The 21,820-nt window shown below is 38.5% G+C and overlaps 1 protein-coding gene across 15 annotated transcripts in view; it reads right to left on the bottom strand.

The window, feature by feature from the left end:
- The window catches only part of bma (SCY1-like protein bma), a 323,838-nt gene that overhangs the window by 258,539 nt on the left and 43,479 nt on the right, over positions 1 to 21,820 (bottom strand). For all 15 annotated transcript variants that reach the window (XM_087344003.1, XM_022065882.2, XM_087344002.1 and 12 more), the window contains one exon: positions 8,646 to 10,006. In XM_087344003.1, coding sequence (XP_087200129.1) covers positions 8,646 to 8,813 — 168 coding nt within the window. In that variant the 5' untranslated portion in view covers positions 8,814 to 10,006. The remainder of the gene's footprint in view (positions 1 to 8,645; positions 10,007 to 21,820) is intronic.

The raw sequence follows: 21,820 nt of genomic DNA, 5'->3' as shown, positions 1-21,820 counted from the left end.
ACGTCACTTTAACCCATTTTATTTTATTTTATATCAGACGAGATGGTTCTGATTTTTCAGATTAAATCGTCTCATTATCTACAGCACGATGAAAGAGATTTCTCTTTGAATATTTCAGTTTCACTGATAGCGAAAGTACATTTTTGAGCTTTCTGATTTAATACATGCATTCAGGAAGTACCCTCCTCAATTCCCTGCCAAGTTACTGCCCATCCTAACAATTTTATCTTCATGGTTTTTCCCAGTCGTAATTGAACATCATTTCCTTCAAAACCATCTACTCACTATTCATGACCACCTACCCAGCTCATTCGATACTACGTGATGTTTGCAGATGAAACAGCGTCGTTATATAACCAAAAACCTGCCGGGTGAAACAGTCGCAGAGCAGAATCTCAACCTACTAGGGTGGCTTGCTGACAACCAGGTAGAACTGTCCGCAGATGATGTCATGGTAAATGTGTCACAAGTATCGATCCCGTTCATATATCGAAGCACACGACTGCTTCACACCTCGACACGCTTGGCACATTTCCGTTCTATTTTCGAAGACATGTGAGGGATAGTTCAAAGGTACTCAACGTATATTCATGACAATATTTAGAGCACATTATACTCGTATTACGAAAATTCTTCCCGACATTCAATTAAGCAATTTTTCTTTCTGATCACACTTTTCTGAAAATCTAATAACTAATTTGACCTGTAGATTTATATAAGTGTAAAACTTGGGCTTTCATTAATGGATGTCTGAGCATGTGTACATACAGTGCGGCTACATTTAAAGAGTTATCGCGGTTAATTACCATTCTTGCTTTGTTCCGATGAATGTGTACAAAACACTACGTTGTGTCTTTTGAAATGATTTCCTCCGTCTGAGGTGAGTGGAGATTAGTCCGTGGCTGAATTCGGCTATTAACTTGACGAAAGGACGAAACTATTCTTAAGGGATTTCAGTCTGTCTGTCTGTCTGTCTGTCTGTCTGTCTGTCTGTCTGTCTGTCTGTCTGTCTGTCTGTCGTAAAGTCTAATCTCGTCTAAGCCTTATTGCTGGCTTTCGCTGCTGCTGTCATGGAAAACTGGACGAGATCAGGTTTCGCAGCTGTGTGCACAGCATCGCGTTGCTTCTAATTGTGATGGGCCTAGGAGAGCTACAAATTTCTATATCCCATTAGGAGATACAGTAACGAGTCATCGCCCTAATGATGGAGGCAGCCAGGGCCTCTGAAACGTTGGTAAACTTCTACCAGACTACACGGCGCTACACCCCCAGAAGACAGCCATTTTTAATATCCAATCACTCCCCTTTCTTCAAATATTTAAATAGAAACCCACAATAAAATTACCTTAGGAAAATGTAATTTTTCGAAAGAATGTTCTAATCTTAAAAAGGACTCTTCATTACCTAAGTAACTCTGTGATACAAGTCTCTCTTAAAAACCTCTTAACTGACATGTTGGTCAGTAGTTAGGTGGTGGTCGAATGGACACAACACCAAAGTTTCGAAACGTCGGTGTCTTCTCCATTCAATCACCTGACACGGCTGGTAGCCAGAGAAGAATTCGTTAAAGCATTGGTCAGGCTGTTCATAAATCAAACAGTCATTACCGTAAACCTAAATCAACTGGTAGCAAACAGTTTTCTGGATGAAGATTTCTGTCTTCTGGGTTATTGCGCTGTGTAGATGAATATCGCCCTGATGACGGAGGCAGTATGACCTCTGAAACGTTGGTTAACATCGACCAGACTACACAGCGCAATAACCCAGAAGACAGAAATCTTCATATTCACCGCTGTGAGAACCTCAAGTCTTACACAGTTTTCTGGATATTATCCATCGCCCAATAAATAAAATCAATAAAATTCTGGACGTTTCGGAGATAGGACTCTATCTCTATCTTCAGGTAGACCTACTCAGTTACTTCAACAACGCACCATCGTCATAAAGTTTAGAATTGAGCTAAATCAATTGAAATTAATTTGCATTTCATTTTTGTTATATTTTAAATAATTGGGTATTATTATGTACTTAAGAGCAAATTAATCTTCGGTTCCAGATAACCATGTGCTTGACTGGTTAACTTACTGTCAGCTTCCCATCAAGACTCTGTACCGCGCAGTTCACAGCGCGGCTATCGTACGATTTAATATACTTTAACTTGCGTCATATTTTCCGAGCACAGATCATAATGGCAAAACATCTTCGTACTCACTTGACATTATTTATAAATTCAAAATTTTCAAAATCAATTTCACCTTCAGACTCGATTCTAAATACAGTATTGTTTTAGAAATGTAAACCTCATTTCATTAGCATGTTCGAGATCAATATGTTTTTAATGACAATGGTATCTAATTTTAGGGTAAACGTATTAGTTTCCCTTACCCGGACTACGATATGGATTTTAGTTGATGAACACTAATCTGATACAGGCTTGCTAGACTCTTGACATATATACAGGGTGGTGCAAAAGTCCTGGCACCAAGATCCACCAGTAATAGCATCGTCGAAGAAAAGTGTCCTGACTTTTGCATCAGTCTGTATATGAATTGGCTGCTAGCCCAGCCCACTTGTTGAAGGTCCTCCTACTTGTTGCACAATTCCTCATTATCAAGAATTACGATGCAGTCACATTACAAGTTCGCTATCAACAAAACTGCTATTTTCAAAGTCCTTGGTTCAATTATGGAGGTCTGCTTTCCTGTCTTGTATTCATTCAGAATTTACAGATCTCACCCGTTTATTCTAAGATAATAGAACCGTGTTCCCATCGGCCTATACGGCTAATTATCAACTGTCACAGCTCATCGGTGAGTTAAATTTACACAACTTGTTTCCCCAATAACCATTTTTTCCCCTCGGATCTTGGCCTTAGTTATGAGAATTTGTCATTTTTAAGTAAGATTTGAGATTCTCACGGCGGTGAGTCCGAAGATGGCGGTCTTCAGGGTTGCAGTGCCGTGTAGTCTGGTAGAAGTTTCAGAGGTCCTTGCTGCCCTAATGACGGAGGTTTCAAGGACCTCGTAAATGTATGTAAACTTTTACTAGACTACACGGTGCTACAACTGAGAAGACAGCCATCTTTTACATTTTGTTGTTGTTGTTGTTGTAGTAAATCCCACCAAAGGCGAATAGTTATTTAGCGAGAAACGAAATTATTTATTAAGCAGAACGCACTACTATGTGAACCTACCCTTCCGTGAATTAACCAGAGACTTCTGTGCCTTCACGGTTAAGGTAACTACTTGTCCTTGTAGGAAAATGAGTATTATTAACACAAGAAAATGTAGGACGAGACAAAATCTCAAAGGTTTTAATTTTAAACATAGCATTGTGACATTTATAGTTTACCCACACCAAGTTAATTAGAGAATAAAATTGAACGAGAAATATTTCCTCAATATATTACACTTCGCGATAACAAAATTATTATTTCAATCAAACAAATTTCTACATAAATCCGTTTATATTTCACAAAACGTTGATGAATAGATATCAAAATGTCAGAAACAAAATTAAAACAGATGGATTCTAAAGCAAATTTCCATCTTCAGCAAATAGTGATAAATTCAAGGAGAATGAGATGTGAGCTTCATGTAGTACGCATCGAGAGATGAGGAGTGCGTACAAAATTGTAACTGGAAAATCTACACGAGAGGAACGAAAATGTAAAAATGTATCTTACAGAAATGGGTAGTAAGGATGTGGACTGAATGTGGCTGAATACGGATAGGGTTCAATGGCGCTATCTTCAAAGAGATGGAACATCCGATTTTCATATAATCAGGTGAAAATTAATTACATCGAATGGTTTCAGTTAGTTACATCTCTTGCTTGGTCTTACAAGAACGTTTTACATGCTATGAATAAAATCTCGAAATACGAAAATCTGCTATAAACATCTTTAGTGTTTGATATTATCTAACTACCTAACTAACTAGATGGCTTAAGTAACCCGAAGGTTCATCACCGAATTAACAAAACCCCTCCATCGGTCCCTGTCCTGGGCCAACAAAATCCAACCGCCTTCAACTACTATCTCCCATAAATCCCGCCTGACATTATCCTCCCATCTACGTCTAGGTCTCCCCAGCGGGCTCTTTCCCTCAGGCTTCTCTACCAATACCCGGTGTTTAATAATATCAACGAAAATAAATGCTCATTTCTTCTGTTCACATAACAATTTAAGTAGAAGTATTTGAGGTTGAAACCAATAAAAATTATAAGCCATCATAGAAGCGTACAAGAAATAACAATTATTTATTATATACACTCAATTTAGGCACAAATTTTTAAGAAATTATTATATACTTCTTATGTCCTCAATGTAAACTGCATATCCAAAAACTTTGTTATTCCTTAATAATTAACATTATTATAGTCAAGGAATATTTCTCATTCAGAAAGTGACATTTTATGAAATTTATAAAAGGAACAGCTATTATTTACAATCAATTACATAGCAGTTTGAATCCCAGTTAGAGCTTTGCCACAGCAATGCCTTGGGCTGTGCATATATACTCGTATGTCGCACGTGTCGTGAAATTGACATGCATGTCCCAGCCGCTATTTTAATTAGACTATAAGAATCCTTTGTGCGTGTGTGTGACCTCAAGTTTAATGTTTTGATTAAAAATCATCTCCACAGCCTCAGGAATCTAAATATATCATTCTATACCAAAAAGTTTTTTTTTTCATTCTCAATCACACATGACATAAACTGCTTTTCTGACCTCGATAATTCTTTTTTTGGAGAAAGGATGAAACTGTTAGCGTCTATGGGAACTGTTCGTAATTATTTAAAGAGTACGATTCGATTATCTGAACGATTCGAGATTGAGACTAATAGACCCAGAGTCGTGTCCTACGGCGGATATTAGCAATGCTGAATCTTCGCGCTGTAAATGCAAGAATATAATTACAACAGATTACTTTATTTTAAAATATTTATTTTCATCTTTCTATTCGAATATTTCAACACGAAAACGAGTAACTGATAATCCCTCCTTTAATGTTCTTTATATGTATAGTGTAACCAAGCCGAATGAAATTCGACAATTTATCACTATTTAACGGTGGGATGTACCCTTTTTTGTGTGTGAAACATAATCTTTAAAAGTTTCGCATCCCATAGTATGTATGTTTACAAACAGCGATTACTGATTCGCTGAGCTGTATTTGTGTCGCCCGCCTTTTCGAACTGTGGATGGGCTCCGATTGTCCTATAAACTGCTTTTAATTTAAATTAAATCAGAAGAAAAAATTTGAGATTTTCACGGTAATGTGTGTTAGTATAGTAATTTTCGAAGTTGGTGTTCCTTAAAGTATTCTGTTTGTATACTAACGTTTCGGAGGAGCATGCTGCCTCCATTTAGGCTTGAATCTCGTACAAATGGAGATTACATAGTACAACAACCCAGAAGACTCCTTTTTAAAATTTAAAAAAAAAAGTATTTTGTCTAGAAAACGTGATTTCAAACCTGATTACTTCTTGGTTTATTTAATGACTCTGCAAGTCTGTTATAAAGCGTAAAACAGTGAGAAAGATTTCTGGAACTGAAATGCACTGTCACAAAATTTTTAGACAATCATTACGAGTTACAATACCACCAAAAGAGAAAGGAACGTCTATAAAAGACTGAACGCCGCTCCATTGTACGCCCACACATTGTGAGAGACAATTTAAAGTTTTAACTCGTTTGTACAAAACTGCCGTGGGAGGCAGAAACACAGTGAGATACTACAGACGTTTGACCGGAACCGTTACAGCCCCATGCTTCTGACGCATAAAGGTTTGACGTCAAATATATGACGACAGGCGTCACTGAAAATGCTGCCGGTATATAAAGCATCAATAGAGTACCTCTTTACCTTTCTGTCTGAAGACCTAAATATCGCATTACAAGAAAACTATAATCTTACCTGCTGTGTGAAAATTAATTCTCTCACACTAAAGATTTAGTATATGTGGTAAAGTTCTTACGAGAACTAAAACGGAGAGGCGGTACCAGAAATCGGAATGTTTTCGAATCTTTTACTTCACAGACTTATATAAACATCAATAACACCACCTCAACAATAATGTTATATTAATAATATCTAGACACAACTTCCATAAAATATACTGAGAAAAATGATAAAATGATAAAATTGTAAAAACTATAAATAATTGTAATTTGAGTTTATAAGTTTATAATTTATACCTGATGACGGTTTGATAAACCGAAACATGTTGTGAATGTTCCGATGTAAATCGAATGCTCGATATGGAACATAAGATGATATTTTAATCATTTTAATTATCTTATCTTACTATTTTATTGTGATTTGACGGTAAACAAATATAATAATTATTGCAAGCTTTCGTAATATGTATCTGATATCAAATATTACAAGGACGACAAATCCGAGGAGGTTGAGATGGGTGGAGAATGTTGCACGCACGCGGATGCAAATTAATACCAAATTTTTATCACAAAACCTCAAAGAAGAGACCATGGCATGTTATGGTAGAATCATATTAAAATACAGTTGACGAAATGTCGTGTGACTGTGTGCATTGGACAGGTAAAAATTCTCTGTGTAGGCAACTGGGTGAGACCTACAGGCGGTCGAAATGCGGTGGCGTATAGAAAAATCCCTGCCGGTATTCGAATCCCTTTTATTACCCCATAGTCAAGGCATTTTACCGACTGAACTGTCTCAGCATATTTAAAATAGGAACAATTAATTTATTAAGTTGTGAAAACATTTATTATTTAGAATCTTTGTTTGTAATCAAACAAGTATGGCCATAAATGAAAAATGAGAATAATTAATAAAAAGCAGGAGTTATGTTATTAACGTATGAAAATCGTTAAGAACTTGACTAAAAGCAGTTAATAGAATTATATATGAAATCTAAAGCAACCAATGCAATGGAGCCATACCGGGAAAAATAATGTGAAGAGTTCTTCTTGAGAAGCTAACAGTCGTTCGACTGATCAATAATTTCTCAATATTTTACGGAATACTAAGGTCCATCACCCCGTTTTAAGAGCCCTCCCATTCGCCAAATGAAACAAGTCCACAATTTTCGCCCCCATTTTTTTAAACTCACCTTGGTATTACTCACCCATCTACGAGCAATTCTCCCAAGTGCCCTTCCCTTCAGGTGTTCCGACTATAATTTTTGTATGCACTTATTATCTCTCGCATAGCCAACTCATTTTCCTTCTTCTGATTGTTTTATGAGAGCAATTTGCATTCAACTGTTGATTTTCTGAGATGCAGAAAGTAACTAATTTACAGTGACAGCACCTCTCTTCATTGTTTCGTACGTATTTCAGCCAAAACCTAAATGGTATTATTTAATAACGTATGCAAGTAAATCAACAACCTGCTGCTTTTAACCACTCTGCCACATTACCTTTTATTTATTTATTTAGCGTTCTGTCTGAAGACAGGTCCATATGAACAGGATCCTTCCATCCTTTTCTCGGACTGGGACCTGTTCATATACGTTGTGGCAGATGATCCAGAAGTGGTTTGCCATTGCCTCCTTCTGTGTGTGAATGGGATGCCACGGAGAAACCGGGGAAGCCCCCGGAGGAAAACTCCGTGTTGCCTAGACCACGGCCTTGCCCAACACAAGTTATAAATTCGGACACCGCCGGGAATCGAATCCGAGACTCCAGGATTAAAAGGCCAGCGTTCTAACTGCTAGACCACCTCATCTTATTATTATTTAGTGTTCTGTCTGACGACAGGTCCATATGAACAGGATCCTTCCATTCTTTTCTCGGACTGGGACCTGTTCATATACGTTCTTGGCAGATGATCCAGAAGTGGTTTGCCATTGCCTTCTTCTGTGTGTGAATGGGATACCACGGAGAAACCGGGGAAGCCCCCGGAGGAAAACTTCGTGTTGCCTAGACCACGGCCTTGCCCAACACAAGTTATAAATTCGGGCACCGCCGGGAATCGAACCCGAGACCCCCAGGATTACAAGGCCAGCGTTCTAACCGCTAGACCACCGTGGCCACCTCACATTACCTTATCATTTCTTTAAACTTGGAAAAAAAAATCAAAACTATTAGCACTGACAACTTTCCAAAGTTTTTGTCATTCGTCTTGGAAATGCTATCTAAAATCTGGCTGAGAGTAGCAGAACTTTATCATGCCTGGTTCAGAGCATCCGGTGCGATCTTCGGAAATTCTACCTGTTGACTGGTCTGACGTAAACCATCGATTACTATGCGCGCAACCGTCTGTCGGTCTGTGCGGAGAATTAACTCAGCCTTGAAGTCATGACGTCGTGCTGAATGCTGTCCTAAAAATATTGCCCCTTACTAAAAACGTTACCACTGTTGAAACAATTTGCAATATATTACACTATTATATACTAAATTCTGTATAAACTATGATGTTTACCGACGTTTCAGAGGTCATACTGCCTCCGTCATCAGGGCGATTCTACCAGACTACACAGCGCAACAACCCAGAAGACAGAAATCTTCATACTCACCGCTGTGAGAACCTCAAGTCTTACAATCCTGTCTGTGTTTCCGAACAACCTGCGTGGAACCAATGTTTTTACTTTATATCTCGTGCAGAAAGTTTCACCTCTGACACAGGACTAGATGTTAAATCAGTGCAAATCTTACCTTTCCGTCGCTTTTCCTGTAGGCGTCATGGATGCGCCATACCAGTTCTGGTCCAGCGCTGGCTGTCTGCTTTCCGATCTCAAAGAACTGAACGATGGGATTGTTGTCCAGGGCATTCTGTCCCGTCGCTCCGTGTTTGAACTTTGAAAACATGGCCGTGGCGGGCATCGGGCAAGGCGAGGTGGTTTCACAATCGGCGCAAACCCCGCCTAACTATTTTCAGAGCCTTGTTCCCGACCACTGCTCACACAATAACCCGTGTGTGCACTGCGTTTTGGTTACGGAACAGTTGAAAAAAAACAGCGAAAACTCGTTTCTGTTCGTTAATGTCAGTAAAGTTCACAAGAAATCGATAGTTCACTTTGCCGCGTTTTTAACGTACAGGAAACTGACTTTTTAAATTTCAATCATAGATAATTATACATAATAGATCCTTCGTCCGTGTTTCTCGCAACATGTTTCAAAACCAACACTTTTTAATTTTAAAATATTTCACAATACTTGTCCGTTCACGATAAGGCGACTTCTGAGCACAACTATGATAAAGATGTTTTAGTAAGTCGTCTTGATATAATAAATGTTAGTCACAGTTTCATCTATTAACAACGCGATTTACAGATATTACTGATGAAATATGTAACACGAACAATTTGACAGTTTTACCCTGCTCACTTTATTACAGCTTAACACGAATATAGACCTATATTTGATTAAATATAGTTGTACTTTCGAAATTATTGTTTCTTATTACTTCAGAACACTCATTAAAATAAAAATATATGATAAGGATATTTTAAACACGGAAAATACGAATATCGAAACAGCGTATTGCTTTCTTTATAACACAAGCACACACAAATATATAGGTTCTGTATATTGGTCCCGTAAAACATAATACGCTGTCTCCTTAAGCAAACATAATACTATTAATTAATATATATTAATCGTTCCCACACGCTGCAACAAGTGTACTATGTCTCATGGATGGTTGTGATCTGTAGTGAGTCAGTAGTTTGAAATATGGTAAAATTACAGAAAGACAACTGCGTAAAGACACTTAAAATCCTTGCGATTATGTTGCATTTCGTTACAATATTTTCTCCTGAAATGCCTGTTGAATCAATGTTCAAATTCGGAAAGCATCGATTGAAATCATTAAAACTAAAAACGAAAACCAGCGATGTCTGCTTTTCTCTTCTAAATTCTCCTTACTTCCGTTTCCAGTTCTGCAAGAAACACTGTGATCTTGGTATTGAAAGACATTGAACTTTCCGATAGGCCTGATTCTAGCACAACGACTGTAGACATTCGCTTAAAAGACGGACGAAACAAGTAGATTTTTCCAGGAGCGTCTTCATTTCCTGGAATGAAAAAAATAAAATACAATGAAATTCAGTTTATTGTCAAGAAGGGCAGAAAGGTATTATCTTTAACTGGGTCGGTGGAAACTTATCCATACGTCTCTTTCATTCCCACTAAAGGTGGAAAACTATATTCCCGATGTCAAAATTGAAACCACAATTGATTGTATGTCTTTATTGGTTATTATTATTAGTGTTCTGTCTGACGATAGGTCCATATGAACAGGATCCTTCCATCCTTTTCTCGGACTGGGACCTGTTCATATACGTTCTTGGCAGATGATCCAGAAGTGGTTTGCCATTGCCTTCTTCTGTGTGTGAATGGGATGCCACGGAGAAACCGGGGAAGCCCCCGGGAGGAAAACTCCGTGTTGCCTAGACCACGGCCTTGCCCAACACAAGTTATAAATCTGAGCACTACCGGGAATTGAACCCGGGACCCCAGGATTACAAGGCTAGTGTTCTGACCACTAGACCACCGTGGCGGCTTTATTGGTATAGGACTTTATTACTACATGGCAGGAAATCCGACTAAATACATCCGATAACATAGTACGTAATGACGAAATTCTGTCGATTTCCATCGATTTTTAATTATATTATGAGGTGTTTCAATTGAAATAATTATGGAACCAAACAGCATAAATGATAAAATGATTTTTTTTAAAACTAATCGATCGTGGCCTATTCTAATTAAGTTACGGTCACAGTAAGTTCCTGGTAAGACTGAGAAAAACACAGATATATCTCTATATGCACAACTAGTCACCGTGTTGAAATTCAAGCCCTTCTTTCATATGAAGTAAGAATACCAATCATTCTACAGCGATATTCGCCTTAAAATAGGCAACGATAGCTTCTTTCAAAGTTATATACTCACAGTTATCTTCAAATCTTACTAACACTACATATGAGTAACGTGATCAACTGGTACAATATCTTTAATTAGCTTAAGAGGCGACTAAGTGACAGTGTTATTTTAACAGAGCATCAAGAGAAATCTGTGAATCATTCATTCATGTATAAATCTTATTAACGCTGTTCTGAAAATCTATTTTGGCGACACACATCCAGTTAGATGGCTGTCTTCTGGTTTGTAGCGCCGTGTAGTCTGGTAGAAGTTTATCAACGTTTCAGAGGTCCCTGGTACTTGAAATGTTGGTAAATTTCTACCAGATTACACGGCACTACAAACCAGAAGACAGCCATGTACTTAACGCCGTGAGAACCCCAAATCCTACACATAAAGTTGTACTCTGTCGGAGTAGATATTTAACGTGTCAAAGCCTCTTCTGCAGACAGTAGTGTAATGACAGAAAACCCGCTCCACAGCAAAAATTAACCCCTATAACCTCATATATCCGCCACGGTGGTCTAGCGGTTAGAACGCTAGCCTTGTAATCCTGGGGTCTCGGGTTCGATTCCCGGCGGTGCCCGAATTTATAACTTGTGTTGGGCAAGGCCGTGGTCTAGGCAACACGGAGTTTTCCTCCGTGGCATCCCAACAATTACTCCATTCACACACAGAAGAAGGCAATGGCAAACCACTTCTGGATCATCTGCCAAGAACGTATATGAACAGGTCCCAGTCCGAGAAAAGGATGGAAGGATCCTGTTCATATGGACCTGTCGTCAGACAGAACACTAAATAATATATAAATAAATAAAATAACCTCATATATATGGGAATAGGTGGCAATCATCACGATGAGAGAAATACATTGAATTCGGGGATTGGTAACCTCGAATCGCCCCCATGTTCTGTCGATCAGTACTCAAAAAATGAATTTCTGTATCATAACGCAACTACTCAGCATCTGTCTGGAAAGAGGCTTTTGTGTAAAGATGGCTGTTTTCTGAATTGTTGAGCCGTGTAGTCTGTAGGTTTGCTGACGTTGCAGAGGTATCTACTGCCGAATATATTATCAGGGCATAATTAAAACAGTAAGCATTTCTGAAAAACGTTGTGATTCTAAGTTTGATTGCATCTGTGCTCAAAATTGACGGCCATGTACAGACTTGTAGCAATTTAACTATATGCCAAGCAACATCCCAGAAGATAGCCATGTTTATACCCATATCCGTGAGAACCTGAAATCTCGCCATCGATTAAGACAAACTATAATCAGTTACAAGATTCATGATGAAGACAGATATTTCATTTCTCGATCAACTGAACATTACATGAGCCGTATATTGTGAGTCTTCTCTTTATTTTGGCCTTTGTGATCTGGCGTATCTGATTGTACTCGCCTCGAGATGGTAAAGTAAAGTAAAGTAAAGTTTGTCCCACTATACGCCATGTAGGCGCTTGGGGGGAGAGGAGGTATAGCTCCTCTCTTCCTTGACCTCGGCACTAGATGGGGGTGAGTGGTCAGCATCACGCCCCGGCCGGCTTTACCCCGGGAAAGGACCCCGGTACCCATTGTAGAGGAGGCTAGAGGAAAAATCTCTGTCACCGTCGGGGACTGACTGAAATATCCCGGCTCATGCCTCGAGATGGTAATGTCCTCAATGAAGGCTGAAGGTAGGTGAAAGTGTCAATTATGGCCCACAAGACTACATAGCGTTATAATCCAGATGAGAACCGAAAAAATTGAAAGATAACCTTTACAGAAATACGTCAAATGAATAAAACTTAACAATATCGAGCTAGTCACTAGTTCAACAACAATACTTAACAAGTTTGTGCCATCGAAAGCATCGGAGATCATCTTTCATTAACTAACTAGATAGCTCACCGAACCCGAAGGTCCATCGCGAATTAACCAAAGCCCTCCACCGGACCCTGTCCTGGGCCAACAAAATCCAGTCTCCTTCAACTCCTATCTCCCATAGATCCCGCCATACATTATCCTCCCATGTACGTCTAGGTCTCCCCAGCGGTCTCTTCCCCTCAGGCTTCCCAACCAATACCCGGTGCACACCTCTTGTCCCATCCATGCGTGCCAAATGTCCTGCCCATCTCATTCTTCTCGACTTAATCATCCTGACAATATTGGGGGGGGGGGGGGAGTACAAAATTTTAAGCTCATTATTATGAAGTTTTCTCCATGCCCCATCGTCTTCTCTCCTAGGCCCAAACATCCTCCTCACACCCTATTTTCAAACACATGCAATCTGTGTTCCTCCCTCTGAGTGAGTGACCATGTTTCGCACCCATACAAAACAACAGGCTTGTAGTAAATATCCGGTCGATTTAAAACACGTTGCGTAAGTCACAGACTACGTAGACAAGTGACAGGCGTCATGCGTAAACGAAACACGAGTTTTTTAATTTCACCGTAGGGAATATTTTGCATATTTTTTTGTTACAGCTACTTGATTAGAATCCGATCCACTTCACTGAATATAAAAAAAAGATTTTTAAGTTATAATCAACGTATTTCGCGTCCATCCGATGTTCTGGCAAAACGAAGCTATTGAATTTCAAGTGTTTTCCCAACAACCGCATGTCCTGCGGGCTATTGACCGTCCTCGTACATCGGCGTCACAAACTACGAAGCCGTGGTAAAGCAGCTTTGTGTTCCGGTTCCTTGCCTGTGTAATTACTAGCATCAGAAGCTTTCTGAGTCGACGTTTATTCCAAATAATAAGCTAAAATATAAAATCAATTACGATTCTGTATAAATTAATAAACAAGGTGAGAGAGAAAAAAATAAAGATAAGGATAATGGATCGATGGGTAAACCGAATAAATATGGGAACGGATAGACGAAGAAATGAAAGGGCATAAGAATGAATGGGTGGGTGGTAAATTAGTGAGTGGAAGGATTTGTCTATGAATAGGTGTGTACCTCTTAGAAAATTGGATTGATCGATTGGCGTGGGTAGTTAAGGTTGAAGTAGATTCATGAAGTATAAGTTGAAAATTTTATTTATTTTAATTATTTTTATTTATTTATTTAGTGTTCTGTCTGACGACAGGTCCATATGAACAGGATCCTTCCATCCTTTTCTCGGACTGGGACCTGTTCATATACGTTCTTGGCAGATGATCCAGAAGTGGTTTGCCATTGCCTTCTTCTGTGTGTGAATGGAGTAATTGTTGGGATGCCACGGAGAATCCGGGGAAGCCCCCGGAGGAAAACTCCGTGTTGCCTAGACCACGGCCTTGCCCAACACAAGTTATAAATTCGGGCACCGCCGTGAATCGAACCCGAGACCCCCAGGATTACAAGGCCAGCGTTCTAACCGCTAGACCACCGTGGCGGTTTATTTTAATTATGCACAGTTTAATGTTCATATGTTTTAAAAAACGATTAAGTTCGTTAAAACAACAAATACAAGAATTGCGATAATCTTCTGGGAACCCAACGACCTGACCTACAGTTAAGTCGCAGATCTTACAAAACTCAGCGATGAAGACGTTAAGTTTGCTAGCTCTCAACAAGGAATAGAACCAAGACCCTGACCTACTATAACAGTAAAGTCCTCTTCCGACATGTTAATCCGGAGTCCAGAACAAACAATCAGGCAGAAGCAACTAACCAAACAAGTAGCCTCAACAAAGTTATTGCAAACCAGATACAAATCATCTATACGTTGCCTAATTGTATTTGCCAAGTCTCGCTGTGCGGTCCGGGTAGTTACACAATCCACTTGTTTTTCAATCATTTAATATCGCTTCACGCGATCGATTACACACTTTCACATTGAATGCACAACACACCTAACTTACGGTCCAGTTCCACTCTCTGCCTTTTGAATATTTAAATAAATTCGACTTGTTGCTGCAGATCCGCAAAGATGGGTTTGGATTTTCATATGCAAACAATGCATTTGTAAAAAGCATTCCCTTTGAGCACTATTTTTAAAGGCGGCAAATTACAAATCAGAACCTAATTTAATTCTGTAGAGTACACGGTAGGTGTGAGTTTCACGAAAGTTTCTCAGTCCTGTTTTATTGGGGTTTTATACAATTAAGAAAGGTAGAGTTTCTCCGTACATTTAAGCAAAAAATTTCTGATTCCAGGCGACTAGAATTTTCAGTTTCGAAATGTACAAGGGGGATTTTATAAATGTAAAATGTTTTACTATTGTTTTAACCTATGTCTTAATCAACCCCTTGAAGTCGAAGCTCGTCCAAATATTATTTAAAAATTTAGTCCGTACCGCGAAGAAAACACAGCACTTCACATCTTCTAAATACTCCTATTTAAGGTTGAAAATCGCTGCTTACATTGAGAATCATACGAGACCCACAAAAACACAATTAAAAGTTGTTTATTATTGAAACGGGTGAGACACATTTACCATTGGGTTTATAAGGATAAGTATGCTAAATGCAGGCTGCCATTATTTTCGATCTCCTCTGTGAATGAAACATGACCCCGACTGAGCACCAGAAATGTTCCACATCTTGTAACACCAATTTACTGTCCCTCAGGGAAACTTTACGCTTCTAAAGCTTTCAAGATTTTGGTCTGGACGCAATGAATTATGACACAGAATATTTACATACCTAATAAAAATCATAACAAAATTAATATTAAGGGAGTTTAGGATTATCTCATTTCCGGTGACAGACGGAAGAAAGATTATAAGCTAAACAGTTTGAAAGTGGTCATAACCCAAGATTTGAACCGGGTACCTTAAGAATACAAAGTTCGCTAAGTTCAGTAGGCTCTTACTTAGAATTTATTCCCCCCTGTCCGAGCAATCGACATTCACCCATTCATCTAGAGCCCTCTTCTCACTTTGTTTTCTTGTGACCAATATAAATTGAATTTGAGGTAGACAATCCATCTATGCGTAAATCTGACTTTCAGATTCGACACAAGAGTTTTAACTCTGTCCAAAAAAAAAAGATCAGACGTACAATGCAAAGAATCGATTCACGAGGAGCGAAACACAGGAACTTCCTTCACAACAAACATCACTCGGCATTTTCAGCTTTACTCACCAACTCATTCCAAATTCACTTTTACGAGATTCGCTAGTGTGCCTTCTGATAACGAAAACACAGATTTCAACTGTGTCCCTGGGAATAAAACCGTTAAGACCGTAGGCCCAACGCATTTCCTCCAGTTCTGTTAAGTGCTTCTTGAAGGTACTTATTTTTCTGAAGAATAGTGCTTGAGCATGTGGATTCTGTTACAAAAACAACCTTTAAAGCCCAATGGTAAATACAAACTTTTTATTTTGTATTTCGAGTTTCGTACGATTCTCACTGTAAACCTAATAGTTTTGTCTGAAACTGATAGCCCATTTATACAATATTTTATTTTCCGTCTATACACAAACTTAAAATAATGTTGTTTAAAATTACTTAAAATTATAACATTCTCAGTAGATACTGTATCTTGTTACATTTTTTGTATTGACGACATGTTTCGATGTGTATTACATCATCATCAGGTCTATCAATTTTAAGTAATTTTAAACAACATTATTTTAAGTTTGTGTATAGACGGAAAATAAAATATTGTATCAATAAAACACAAACATGACGCAATTAAGATATAAAAAAATCCCATTTATATTTCTATTATGTGTATGTATACTTACTCCTATCTACTACTAATTCCATTTGGTATACATTTATTTAAAAGTTGGTTAAGATTTACTTTATTACACGTCGTCCTACGTTAGGGATTGAAATGGATGTAATACTCCCTTTTATTGTGCCCAATATTTTGAAAAGCTATTTTCCATTTTTCTTTAAATTTATTAATATATGTCTCATTTTATGTTTGATATTACCGCATATAGCCTTTTAAAATTTGCTGCATTGAATTTTTCAAACGGTTCGGATTGGTTATTTCTAACGGAACCAACTATATAGGTATTTTGAACGATTTCACAAAAGGATGGAAAAATATAAAGTTTCTGTTCGGAATGCTATTCCATAGAGAAAATCACAAAACAATAACACTAATTAGAATATATTAATAACATCGTCAGAACGATTTATAACTGTAGATTTTCTTAGAAATTACGAAGTAATACCTCGGATAAAAATCTTGCCACAAATAACAAACACTTTTATTTTGTTTTAAACATTTTTCACACATATTAGTCGCAATTATTAAATTTTTGCACTAGAGCATCATAAAATGCAGTTGAGTTATAACAAAGAGATAGGGTTATATTAGTATAATACTTCCATGTAACAGACAATACAGAATTTTCAAGCTTATAAACAAATTTATGAAATTACTTGCGCAATTTTCCTTGATTCAGTGAATTACCGATCACTCCCTACTATAACCGTCCTTGGTTATTCGTTTGCCTCGGCTAGCTCGGGTACTCAGGGTCGTACACGGGGATCGGATGTATGACGAACGGATAATGATTCACTGTTACTCCAATAATACCTTTATTATGTATTTATTTCAAAACACCAGCCCACAAACGTCCCAACCTCTACCTTCAAGAAACTTTCCACGACTCTCTTGCAACTGCCCAGCTACCCTTCCTGAACACCACACTGCCTGCTGCTGGCTTTCTCCCCCCCCCAAAAAAGGACCACATGTGAGGCCTCCCCCAACTTTCTCACTTTACAGCCGATCCTTTGTTTTTGACGAATTTCGGCCAGCTCGCCCTTGCAGCGTTGCCTGGACGGTTACAACCTCCCCAATCCAGTGTGGTGAGGGTCGAAACTTAAGATCAGCGACACTCAACTCACTTGATTTTGCCTCCGGAGTTCGTGACAATCTTATTAAAGTTTAGAAAATACAATGTTATACAATCAATAGTGTGTTTACAAGACAGTAGGTAAAATAGAACAAAACACATGAACAATTCATAATAAATGTAGTAACTCATTATACTGAGAGCTTCTTAGTAGACTGGTTAATAAACACTTGTCCCAAATACAGGAATACACGGGGACTATTTAATACAAAAACAAATCTTAAACATATAATTTTCTAATCTGATATTTGACCTCCTAATTTAACAGCCTGTCTTAGAATTATTAAGATACTTTTAATTTAATCTTCTAAGGGAACATTCTTTTCCTCTTAATTAATTAGTGGTTCTTTGTGGTGCGATGGTTGATGATTTTGTTTACGTCCTCTTATTGCAATCAATTTCTTTACTTCATAACATTGGTCATCGTATTAATTAGTTATTTTCGTCGCTTTATTTATTTATTTCATACTCGAAGATTCCTTATATTCGTCGTGTTAACTGCTAACATCCATTGGAAGATTCATCATGTTCGTCGCTTTATCTTTCTCAATTCTCTTACTTTCGTCGCTTTATTTACTGATTTCATACTCGGAGATTCATCATATTCGTCGCTACACATTCGAACATTATTTACTTATTTTCGTTGACCATTATGTTATTTCCCTCAAATCTTATTCGAAGCATTATCATGGACCATTATTGATTCAGTAGACCAGCATTTAGCACAGAGCAACATCATAAACAGAAACACAAGTTTCAAAGAACAATACGTGCGTTACTACTGAGAACCACTTAAGACCTAAAGAAATGCAATTTTCAGTTTTCTAACAGATGATCTAAAATCTGTTAAGGACCAATATAAGTATATTATGTCAATTGACAACTGTAAAATAGAAGTGCTATCAAGACAGGTCTCTTGCATCCAAATAAAATTGAAACATATCAGGCATTACAAAATCATGAATTTCCCATCACAAAGATAAACAATTAAAAGGAGTGTCAATTCAAATACCAAACAGAATTTCCAATCTCAAATCACATCTTAAAACTTATTATCCTCATTATTACATAAAACAAAATATGAATAAACAATAGTCTTCTATTGTACACATTGACCGGCAATTCAACAGCCCAGTCTCACATCTACAAGTTATATTTTTCCTGAAGCAACCAATTAAGTGAGTAATAAGGACCACTAAAACTTGATACAGAACCATCCTGCTTTGTATTATTTCCTAATTCACACTCTTTTATCATTACCAACACCCAAACGTAGTCCTCACTATCTGTTTTCATACATAAACTGCCTTTTTCTCATCACCACCTTCATCATCTTCCAGGACATCTTGTAGCGTACGAAATTTCTTCAAAGAACCTTTATTAAAAATTCCTTTAATCTTTCCTCGGGCATCGGAAATCTCGATTATGGATGGATTGACAATCCTAGTTATGTAGTAGGGTCCCTCATATGGTCGTTGAAATTTGGAAGTCACGCCTTTAGCCATATCAGACTGATGACGTGTCCTGAGTAGGACAGCTTCTTGAAGTCGTGGTATCCAACGGACTTGGCCTCTCTTTCTTCGACCCGCTCGCCGATGTGCTCGAATTTTCATTCGGGCATAAGCCTGCAAAGCCTTATCTTCTTGTGTAGCTGATCTAGGTGACACACCCGGATACGGAGGCATTAGTTTATCGAATACAGCAGACGGTTGTTCACCAGTCATCAATTCAATAGGTGTGAAACCAGTTGCTTCTGAAGTAGTCGTATTAATCCACTTCTCCATATATGGTATCAATTCGGGCCATTTTCTATGGTTCATATGACAATAAATGCGGAAGTATTTGCTAATTTCACGCATATATCGTTCACAAGGGTTAGAGGCCGGATGCCTGATTGGCGAAAATCGGACTTCTATACCTAAATTTGTCAAAACTGTGGTCCATCTTGGGGATGTGAATTGCGTTCCATGATCAGATAAAATGCACTCTGGTTTACCAAAACGTGGGATATAGTCTTCAATTAATTTCTTTAAACTGATCTGCGTCGTAGCGGATTTAATAGGGTATAATTTTATATGTTTACTGAAGACGTCAAGGCACACAAATACGTATCTCACCCCACCTCTCCCTCGAGGCACAGGTCCAAAGAAGTCGACGCTCGTTAATTGTCCATTTCTCTCAGTTAGATGTGACCAGGATTCAATTTCAAAACTTTTGTTGGGATGCTTCACCTTCTGACAGGTCTCACAACACGCAAGAACTCGACGGACTTTCCTCCCTAGGCTCTTGATGTGGACCGATTCATTGATAAGTCTGAGACATTTGTCACTGCCGGCGTGACCCATTGACTGGTGGACAAAGTTGATTATTTTCCTTTCAAGGTTATGTGGTATACAAACTCTCCACAGGGATTCATTTCGACCAACGTTGCAATACAGCAAGTCATCGTGAAGTCTAAAACGACCATTTAAACGAATCTCTCCAGTAACAAGTTTCTGGTAAATTTCAAGTAACCGTCTATCTTGTTTTTGTAAGACAGCTAGTTTCCCAAGATCGCGTTTAATCGATTGATCACAATTCAGATTTATGATGGCAACCAATAACTCTCGGCCGCGTGAGCGTAAAAATTTGCTCTTGGGTCAAACCTGCCGGGTTTCGACTCAAAGCGTCAGCAAAATGGTTTTTGCCCCCGGCAATGTGGACAATTTCAATCTCATACTCTTGTAACTGCATTACCCAACGCGCAATTCGATTCGAAGTTATGACGCATCGATTGATAAATGATAAGGCTTTGTTGTCTGAATTTACGGTAATTTTACTACCATAAATAAAATTCCTAAACTTCTGTAAGGCGAATATGATTTCTAATAACTCCTGTTCGCATGTACTGTAACGCCTCTCAATTGCAGATAATACTCGTGAAGCAGTTGAAATAATGGCGGTGTGTCCTTCTTGATCTACCTGCATAAGGACAGCTGCAACCGCTAGCTGACTCGCATCAGCGTAGACGACGTATGGTAAATTTTCTTGAGGATGTGTGAGATGTATGCTGGCCGCAAAAGCCTTTCGTAACTCTTCAAAGGCAACTTGACATTCCCTAGTCCAGTTCCAACGGATCCCTTTCTTTAACAACGGAGTCAGAGGGGCGGTAAACTTTGAATAATTTATAACAAAACGCTGATGAAAGCCGCAAATACCTAAGAATCTTCTTAATCGCTTCTGATTGGTAGGCACAGGATAATTCATCATGGCGGCAATTCGTTCATAATCAGGTGACACTCCTTTCGTGCTAATGATGTGGCCAAGGAACTTAATTTCAGTCCTGAAAAACTTACACTTTTCAAAGTTAATCGTAAACCCATTTTCAGTTAATTTACGCAGAACGTAGTTTAAGTGTACTTTATGCTCATCGTATGTCCGAGAATGAATGTAGAGATCATCGATGTATTGGCAAAGAAATCCATTAGTCTCTGGGCCAAAAATATTGCGTAAGGCCCGAATTAAAGCGCACCCACTATTCTTAAAACCATAGGCCATCCGTCGAAATTGATATAATTTCGAGTCGAAAAGGAAGGCGGTAAATTTTCTACAAGGTTTCTTTAGGGAAATTTGAAGAAATGCACTCGTTAAATCCAAACTCGAAAGATATTTAACATTGTCAAACCGCTGTAACATCTCATTCATGGGTTGACACTTCTCTGGGTCTCGGATGGTAACAGCATTCAAACGCCTAGCATCGACACAAACACGAACAGGCTTCCCTGGCCGTGGCACGATTGTGAGGGGGTTTACATATGGGGAATTCGAATGTTCTATAATCCCGCACTTGAACATCATCTCAATTTGCACACGCACTTGCTCGCGTAACGTAAATGGGATCGCTCGCTCCTTCACGGCGATTGGTTGATGATCCGTTAAAAAGAACTCGTATTCGAAACTATTACATAATCCAGGTACCGAAGAAAAATAATCTTTATACTCACGTAATAAGCCTTCAATTTCTATCTTCTGACTTGGCGTTAGCGTGCCTGCAGCTTCGACGGCCCGTTTGATGTTGGTGACGGTCTGATATGACGTCACCGTCTTCTCCACATAACCGTCGTTTGAATCTGGTGATGACCCACTCTGGCTCTCACAATTGCTTACGTCATCCTGTTGATCACTATCTATTTTCCT

The sequence above is a fragment of the Zootermopsis nevadensis genome, unplaced genomic scaffold (genome assembly GCF_977971745.1).
Source record: "Zootermopsis nevadensis isolate Lab colony 2312 unplaced genomic scaffold, Znev_1.0 Znev_ptg000007l, whole genome shotgun sequence".
Lineage (NCBI taxonomy): Eukaryota > Metazoa > Arthropoda > Insecta > Blattodea > Termopsidae > Zootermopsis > Zootermopsis nevadensis.
The sequence above is the reverse complement of the archived record's forward strand: the minus strand, read 5'-3'. Positions and strand labels throughout refer to the sequence as shown.